At 36.8% G+C, this 9,595-nt stretch overlaps 1 protein-coding gene across 1 annotated transcript in view; it reads left to right on the plus strand.

The window, feature by feature from the left end:
- The first annotated feature begins 49 nt into the window (after positions 1–49).
- Positions 50–9,595, plus strand: part of LOC132627406 (uncharacterized) — a 20,369-nt gene continuing 10,823 nt past the window's right edge. Inside the window, exons 1-6 of the mRNA XM_060342743.1 lie at positions 50–257; positions 359–418; positions 570–660; positions 922–988; positions 2,567–2,612; positions 4,087–4,197. Coding sequence (XP_060198726.1) covers positions 201–257; positions 359–418; positions 570–660; positions 922–988; positions 2,567–2,612; positions 4,087–4,197 — 432 coding nt within the window. The 5' untranslated portion in view covers positions 50–200. The remainder of the gene's footprint in view (positions 258–358; positions 419–569; positions 661–921; positions 989–2,566; positions 2,613–4,086; positions 4,198–9,595) is intronic.

Below are 9,595 nucleotides of genomic sequence, written 5' to 3' on the forward strand. Positions count from 1 at the left end.
ATTTTCGGGGAAAAGGTTAAGTGGAGACTTTGAACAAAGGATACTTGTCTAAACCCTAAACCATAATTAAAATGATGATTAGCTAACTTAAAAAGTTGTAAATAGAAAATCAAGCTAATCCTTTAACTCATACTCCATATAAATATAGTCGGAGCTCCGAATCTGAAGTTTGGAGCTCCATTAAATATCCGGTGTCGGAGATGGACCTCGTTGGAACCCTTCAATCGGAACTCGAAACTCTTAGAAGCAGAATCAAGGTAACCTTTTTTAATAATTTTTTTAAAAAAATGTAATTCAAATAATTAATGTTCCATTATCACTATTTACTGTGTGTTGAAATTTTCAATTTGAAACACAGGAATTGGAATCCGAAAATGCTAAATTATCTGCTCAGCTTTCGAATTGCAGTTGCCAAGAGGTTATTGCTTCTTCTTCCTAATATTCTATGTACATTATTATGTACAAAAAATGTATATTATACACTAATATACAAAAAATATACATTTGCAGGCTATTATTTTGGCTATTTATGTTAAATCTCATTTTAATATGCTGTTGTTGCTATGTAGACAAAGGAGAAAGGTAACGGTAGCGTTGTCGTTGTGAAGAACGGATTTTTGGATGGCCATGGAAAGAAGAAAAATAAGCTCAGAGATTTAGGTTCGTATAAAAGAATTTTTTTTGGAATGTGATACATAATTTAAGTGTTAAAATTAGTGAAGAGAGTTAATTTGTTTTGCTACAAATTTTTATAAAACTGAATGAGCTATCATTTTATTTTAAAGAGTGTAACGTGTTAGTTATCTTTACAAGTTGATAATGTAATTTGAACTGGAAGTCTGCTGAAATGTTCCTCTTTCATTTTTTTGAGACTGTAATTTGGAATGGAGATTGCTGAAATGTTCCTGCTTCTGTTTATAGGTTATGGCACAATGATGCATCACTCGAAAAGATATGTTGCTTTGAAGGTCATGTATTTTGGTCCAAGGTATACATCATGCTAATTGTTTAGTAGGATTGCATTGTCAATGTAGCTACTGAAAAGAGAAAGAAAGTTCTTAGTTGGAAACATGCGAAAGACTTTCATTTTCTATTTGCCAAGGATTAGCTCTTCATAAGTAGCAGCTAAGTTTGAACTGGAGTGGAGCAAAAATGTTTGAGCAGAAAAGGCTAAAAGTGGTTTTGAATATTTTGGAAGAGATAATTTTCAGTTTACTGATATTTTGTTTTGGACAAGATAAATTTGATCTTTTTACTTGTCTTTAAATTTCTTTTAACCCTGTAAAACCATCTCTTTAATCTTAAGCACAAAGGATATAAGATCTCAAGAGGGACCAAAAGAAGAAAATAAGAGGTAACAATGAGATCACACAAATTTCAGTGGACTGCTAAAGAAGAAAATAAGAGGTAACAAAAATATCCTTCAAGTTTCTACGGATTACTAAATGTTAAAGTTACAAAACTCTTTAGTGCATCACCGTCTTCCTCAGAAGATAGATGTAAATGTAATATAGCATAAGATTAGGTGTACAAAGGAGGTGTAACAATTGGAAACAGTTGAAGAAAAGCTAAATGCATCTTGAAGACTGGAAGAAAAAGAGAAAAGGATTCTTGATTTCTTGTTTAGCTTATATTGCATTGACCTCGACAAGATTTCTCATACAGGAGAGTTTATTTAAGTCTTAACAGACCTCAAACAAACCAATACTTATTACACAGCCCTCTTTAGGAAGCATCTAATCTTTAAGTAGGGCTTAGCAGCTGAATACTTTAGATTTAAGCAACAAAATAGTACTTACTGTTATTTGGGTTAATTCACAGGCTTCATCCTTCTTAGTTCCCATCAATAAGGATATCGCAAAAGATATCTTATGAACTAACCAATCATCATCTTGTCTGATCATATTTTTTTATTACTTTAGCCAAAAGTGAGCCACGTATCAGATGATATTTGTAAATATTATGGGATATAATTTTATTAAGGAGTTCCAATCTTATTTAAAATTATTTACCTTATCAAAAAAAAAAAAAGTTCCAATTTTGAGATAAAAGAGTTCCAGGAAAAGAAAAAAAAGAATTTTGTGGTATTCATCAGGTAGAATATTGAAAGAGGTGTATTAATTCGCGGAATATGTTTTTATCTGGCATTACTTCACTTTTGTGATTGTAATTTCTTCTACACATTTCATCTAGAAGCAAAGATGAAGGCATCTATTTCACCTGGAAAAGGGTTATGTAAAACCACCTTAAGCATTGATTGCTAAAACTGCGTCCTGATCATAACTCCAAATGGTCCCTATTAATAACTGTGCGTCATTGTCTAGTGGTTCCTTGAAGTATTAGGATGGATCTTCTTATTTCATTTTGGAGTGCTAATGGCTGCAGGTGGATCGGTCACCTTATGCAGATTAAGTGTGATTTAAGTGTTAACTAAGAAGAAGGTGCATGCACATTGTGTTTCTAGTTTCTACCATTTCATTTTAGATGGAGTTTGCATTTTTTAATTTATACAAATTTTAGCAAGTACTTGTTTATACTGTAACAGTGTTCTCACGCTGCATTACAGGTTTTATGGTTTTGCTTCGGAGGCTCAAATGGATCCCACTGTTGAGGTCTTATGTTCTCCTCTGAGATGATGTTCTTTTAACAATTAGGCCAGCATTTAATGCAACGTACATAGATTAACCATGTACATGCAACAATCTGTTCTACATGTTTTGGTCTTGCTCCTTTTTATTAATCATAGTCTATGTTTTCCAAGCAGAGGTACCGTGGTGCATGTTGTTTGCAGATGACATTGTGCTGATTGACGAGTCGCGGAGCGGTGTTAATGCGAGACTGGAGGTTTGGCGACAGACTCTGGAGTCGAAGGGTTTCAAGTTGAGCAGGACCAAGACAGAGTACTTAGAGTGCAAGTTCAGTAATGAGAGTCAAGTAGAGGACGAGGACGTGCAGCTGGATACTCAGGTCATCCCGAAGAAAGAAAGTTTCAAGTACCTGGGATTGATCATCCAAGGGACTGGCGAGATTGACGATGATGTCACACATCATATTGAAGCGGGATGGATGAAATGGAAGCTCGCATCGGGAGTGTTGTGCGATAAGAAAGTGCCGCCTATTCTAAAGGGAAAGTTCTACAAAGGGGTGGTTAGACCGGCTATGTTGTATGGGACGGAATACTGGCCAGTTAAGAAAGCGCATGTCCAGAAGATGAAGGTAGCTGAGATGGATGTGCGGGCATACCAGGAGAGATAGGATTCGGAATGAAATGATTCGGGATAAGGTAGGTGTGGCCCCTGTGGTGGATAAGATACGGGAAGGGAGGTTGAGGTGGTTCAGCCATGTGCAGCGGAGATGCGCTGATGCGCCATTGAGGAGGTATGAGAGGATGGCAGTGGTGGGCCTGAAGAGAAGGAGGGGTAGGCTAAATAAGGCCTGGGGAAAGGTGATTCGGCAGGACATGGCTTTACTCCAGCTTACCGAGGACATGACCGGTGATAGGAGGGGGAGGAGGTTGAGCATCAGGGTAGAGGGCTAGTGGGGGCCGCGAGGTTTCCTTTCTCGTATTAGGAGTATTTTTATCCTGCTTCTATGTGTTGGTCTTGTCTATCTTTGCTGTTTTATCATGACTTCGTTGCTCTTGCTATTTCTCATTTTCACATGGTTTTGATTTGCTTGTCCGTATCTGACTCTTTTCCCTTGTTTTTCTTGTTTTCTTTTGAGCCGAGGGTCTTTCGGAAACAACCTCCCTACCTTCCAAGGTGGGGGTAAGGTCTGCGTACACTTTACCCTCCCCAGACCCCACATTGTGGGATCCAACTGGGTATGTTGTTGTTGTTGTTGTTGTAGTCTATGTTTTCCAACCTTTAAATTGAGAGACTTAAGCTAATGAAAGAGTATGATCTGGTGCTTTTCTGTGAGATCATTATTTTCCTTGCCTGTATTTCACAATTTGAACTATTCTTAGCACAAGTTGTTTTGGTGCCTCTTTTCTCCACTGATTGCACTTGGTTGACTTTATTGTCTGCACTTTAGCATCTCAATAGAGTATTTGCTTTGCACATGCTAATGGTTTTCTTCATACAGGGTGAACTTTTCAAAGCTCTAGAGAGGACAAGACTCATATTTGGAGACAAGAAGGAATTGCAATACTCAAGATGTGGTAGAACCGATAAGGGAGTTTCATCTGTTGGCCAAGTAAGCTGAATAGAGAAATTAATTTGTTATATGTTTGATTTGCATTTGCTAGTTGTTTACATATATTTTGCATTCAATTTTTTTTGTTTTTAACATTTTCAAAGATCCCTGTAGAAAGATAAAAGGCTCATATGCAATTCATTCAAGTATATATCCATAACAAGACATACCATTTTTTAATACTATTAGTCAGTGGGTTATAAACTGTGTTCTGCACCTTCATGAATAGCTATTATATCCATGATTCGAAGAAGTGTGCTTCGTTCTATCTCCTTTGGTGAAATGTGCTTCATTCTATCTTCTTTTATAAAGTCTCCTTTTAATTGAGCTATGCATGCAGCATTATCTTCATATAATACAGTGGGTATTTTTGTATCACACTTCAAGCCACATCTTTCTCTGATGAAATGTATCACTGATCTCAACCACACACATTCTGTACTTGCTTCATGAATAACTATTATCTCAGCATGATTCGAAGAAGTAGCAACAATGGACTGCTTTGTGGATCGCCATGATATAGCAGTACCTCCGCATGTAAACAGATAGCCTGTTTGAGATCGAGCTTTATGTGGATCAGATAAATAACCTGCATCTGCATAACCAACAAGAACTGTACTACGTTTGTTAGTATAAAACAGACCCATATCGCTAGTTCCCTTCAGATATCGCAATATATGCTTAACTCCGTTAGAATGTCTTCGTGTAGGAGAAGAGTTATATCTTGCTAGCAAATTAACAGAGAACGCTATGTCAGGTCTTGTAGCGTTAGCAAGATACATAAGCGCACCAATTGCATTAAGATATGGTACTTCAGGACCAAGAAGCTCTTCATTTTCTTCTTGAGGTCGGAACGGATCTTTACTCACTTCAAGTGGGCGAACAACCATTGGAGTACTTAAAGGATGCGCATTGCCCATGTAAAATTGTTTTAAAACTTTTTCGGTATAAGCAGATTGATGTATAAAGATCCCATCTGTCAAATGTTCAATTTGCAAACCAAGACAAAGTTTTGCTTTTCCCAGATCTTTCATCTCAAATTCTTTCTTTAAATATTCAATCTATCGAAGAATGTCGATGAAGATATGATTGGCCAAAATGGCAAGAGACAGTTCAATCAGAATTGAATTCACTTGCCAAACGTGAGGTTTTTGGACCTGTAGTCCAAACGCCTAATGGTGTAAAACCAGTTGGCCATAAATGGGTTTTTGTGCGGAAAAGGAATGAGAGAAATGAAATTGTGAGATACAAGGCACGCCTTGTTGCACAAGGATTTTCTCAACGACCCGGTATCGACTATGAAGAAACATATTCACCCGTTATGGATGGCATAACATTTCGATATCTCATCGGTTTAGCTGTACATGAAAACCTTGAAATACATCTGATGGATGTGGTTACAACTTACCTTTATGGCTCACTTGATAATGAAATCTATATGAAAATTCCTGAAGGATTTAAAATGCCTGAAGCAATTAGCTCAAAGTCTCGGGAGATGTATTCAATCAGATTACAAAGATCGTTGTATGGTCTAAAACAATCAGGGCGCATGTGGTACAATCGCCTCAGTGAGTACTTGGTAAATGAAGGTTATATAAATGATGCCACTTGTCCATGTGTTTTTACTAAGAAAACAAAATCAGAGTTCGTTATAATCGCTGTTTATGTTGATGACATAAACCTAATTGGAACTCCAGAAGAGCTCCAAAAGACGATTGAATATTTAAAGAAATAATTTGAGGTGAAAGATCTGGGAAAAGCAAAACTTTGTCTTGGTTTGCAAATTGAACATTTGACAGATGGGATCTTTATACATCAATCTGCTTATACCAAAAAGGGTAAAAATTGTTCTGAAATATAGAGTATGGATGCCCACTACACAAATATAATGCCTCTTCCACCATCTTAATGGTTCTTCCACCATCTTAATGGTTCTTCCATTATCTCATATATTGAATGACATGTTTATTGTTACCCTTTTGTATGCCCATATGTAGCACTATAAATAGAGGCATAAGTTTTCATATTGAGGTGACTTTGAACACATTTTGGATGAATAATAAAATCTCTCCTCTTTTGTCACTCTATTTCTATGGTTTCATCCTTTAATATTATTACTCTTTTAGCTTAATTTTATAATACGTTATCAGCACGAGACTCTGCCATTCCGAGCAAATACTTTAAAAGCCTCGAAGGTATTGACTTTCTATTTCCCTTTACTAATGACAAATCTTACTAAACGTGAATTTGTAGCCTTAGATATATCCGACAATAGCTATATGTCTTGGATTCTTGATGCCGAAATTCACCTTAATGCGATGGGTCTGGCAGACACCATCAAAGATAAAAATGAGGCATCAAACCAAGACCGTGCCAAGGCAATGATATTCTTCCGCCATCACCTTGATGAGGACTTGAAAATGGAATATCTCACTGTTAAAGATCCTCTTACTCTGTGGAATAATTTAAAAGATAGATATGACCACCTGAAGATGGTCATACTTCCACAAGCACGTTTTGATTGGCTCCATTTAAGGCTACAAGATTTTAAATCTATTAAGGCATATAATTCCACCATGTTTAAAATTATTTCTCAGTTGAAATTATGTGGTGAAAATATCACTGATCATGATATGCTGGAGAAAACATTCTCCACTTTTCCTGCCTCGAGTATGCTCTTGCAGCAGCAATACCGAGAGATGAAGTTCAAGAAATATTCTGATCTAATATCACATCTTCTAGTGGCTGAACAACATAATGAATTATTAATGAAAAATCATGAAAGCCGACCCACTGGTACTGCCCCATTCCCTGAAGTGAATGAGGCAAATTTTCGCCGTACTAGGCGTGGAAGAGGTCGTGGCCCTAGTCGTGGTCGAGGAAGAAATTTTAATCATGATTCTCGTCTTGCACCAAATAATACCCTTCACCACCAGCAGTGTAAAAGGAAGGATGAAAAGCATGAAGCTGTGCAAAAGAAAAATTCAGAAAATAAATGCTTCCGATGTGGAGGAAAGGGGCACTGGTCACGTACCTGTCGTACGCCAAAGCACCCAATTGAGCTGTATCAAGCCTCCCTCAAAAAAGGGAGAAAAGGATGCCGAAGCAAATTTTATTTCTGAAGATAATGTTGAGCCCATGCATCTAGATGTGGCAGATTTCTTTGAACCCCCTAAAGGGAAAATAGATCATTTGATCGGTGATGGATCTGTAATAACTTAGATATTTCATACGTGTCGTTTGTATGTGGTTATGTTTCCATGTTTTTGTAAATGAAGTGTTTGTAATGCTTTGTCTAATCATAATATCTACTTCGATGTTCACTTTATCTATTATTTTATTTTGAAGAATCTATGGAAATTCCTCAAATTTTATTTGGATCAATGACCAATCATGAAGATATTTGTGTGATTGATAGTGGAACAACGCATGCCATATTCAAAGATGAGAAATACTTTTCTCACTTGCGTAGAAAAAGGGGAAGTATTAATACAATTTCTGGCAATTCGAAATTGATTGAAGGCTCCGGAAGAGCTACTATATTTCTGCCTAAGGGGACGGAACTTGTTATAGACGATGCATTATTCTCTTCTAAATCCCCAAGAAACTTGTTAAGTTTCAAAGATATCCGCCGTAATGGGTATCACGCTGAGACATTAAACGAAATAAATGATGAATATCTAGCCATTACAAAGAATGTCTCCGGCCAGAAATATGTTTTGGAGAAATTGTCAACTTTGTCTTCTGGTCTGTATTATGCAAAAATTAGTACAATTGAAGCACACTCGATCGTAAACCAAAAGTTTAATGATTCAAGTACTTTTGTGCTTTGGCATGATCGAATAGGTCACCCTGGATCAATAATGATGAGACGAATTATTGAAAGTTCAAATGGGCATCCACTTAAGAACCTGAAGATTCTTGAAAGTGGTGAATTTTCATGTGCTGCTTGTTATCAGGGTAAATTGATAGCTAAGTCATCACCAATGAAAGTTGACATTGAATCCCCTGCCTTTCTAGAACGTATACATGGGGATATATGTGGACCTATTCATCCACCTTGTGGGTCATTCAGATATTTTATGGTCCTAATAGACGCATCTTCAAGATGGTCTCATGTGTGCCTCCTATCGTCTCACAACCTGGCGTTTGCGAAATTATTGACACAAATAATACGCTTAAGGGCACAGTGTCCGGATTATCCCATTAAGGCTATACGCCTCGATAATGCCGGAGAATTTACGTCTCAATCTTTTGATGATTATTGTTTATCAGTTGGGATAATTTTAACTCGTGCTCTCAAAGCGTATTACTAGATATGTGTACTCTTTTTCCTTCATTGAGGTTTTTTCCTAATAAGGTTTTTAACAATGCACATCATCTATGGACATCCAAGGGGAAGTGTTATGAAATATAGAGTATGGATGCCCACTACACAAATATAATGCCTCTTCCACCATCTTAATGGTTCTTCCATTATCTTCCACCATCTTAATGGTTCTTCCATTATCTCATATATTGAATGACATGTTTATTGTTACCCTTTTGTATGCCCACATGTAGCACTATAAATAGAGGCATAAGTTTTCATATTGAGGTGACTTTGAACACATTTTGGATGAATAATAAAATCTCTCCTCTTCTGTCACTCTATTTCTATGGTTTTCATCCTTTAATATTATTACTCTTTTAGCTTAATTTTATAATACGTTATCAGCACGAGACTCTGCCATTCCGAGCAAATACTTTAAAAGCCTCGAAGGTATTGACTTTCTATTTCCCTTTACTAATGGCAAATCTTACTAAACGTGAATTTGTAGCCTTAGATATATCCGGCAATAGTTATATGTCTTGGATTCTTGATGTCGAAATTCACCTTAATGCGATGGGTCTGGCAGACACCATCAAAGATAAAAATGAGGCATCAAACCAAGACCGTGCCAAGGCAATGATATTCCTCTGCCATCACCTTGATGAGGACTTGAAAATGGAATATCTCACTGTTAAAGATCCTCTTACTCTGTGGAATAATTTAAAAGATAGATATGACCACCTGAAGATGGTCATACTTCCACAAGCACGTTTTGATTGGCTCCATTTAAGGCTACAAGATTTTAAATCTATTAAGGCATATAATTCCGCCATGTTTAAAATTATTTCTCAGTTGAAATTATGTGGTGAAAATATCACTGATCATGATATGTTGGAGAAAACATTCTCCACTTTTCCTGCCTCGAGTATGCTCCTGCAGCAGCAATACCGAGAGATGAAGTTCAAGAAATATTCTGATCTAATATCACATCTTCTAGTGGCTGAACAACATAATGAATTATTAATGAAAAATCATGAAAGCCGACCCACTGGTACTGCCCCATTCCCCATTCCCTGAAGTGAATGG

This window comes from Lycium barbarum, chromosome 2 (assembly GCF_019175385.1).
Source record: "Lycium barbarum isolate Lr01 chromosome 2, ASM1917538v2, whole genome shotgun sequence".
Taxonomy (NCBI): Eukaryota; Viridiplantae; Streptophyta; class Magnoliopsida; order Solanales; family Solanaceae; genus Lycium; species Lycium barbarum.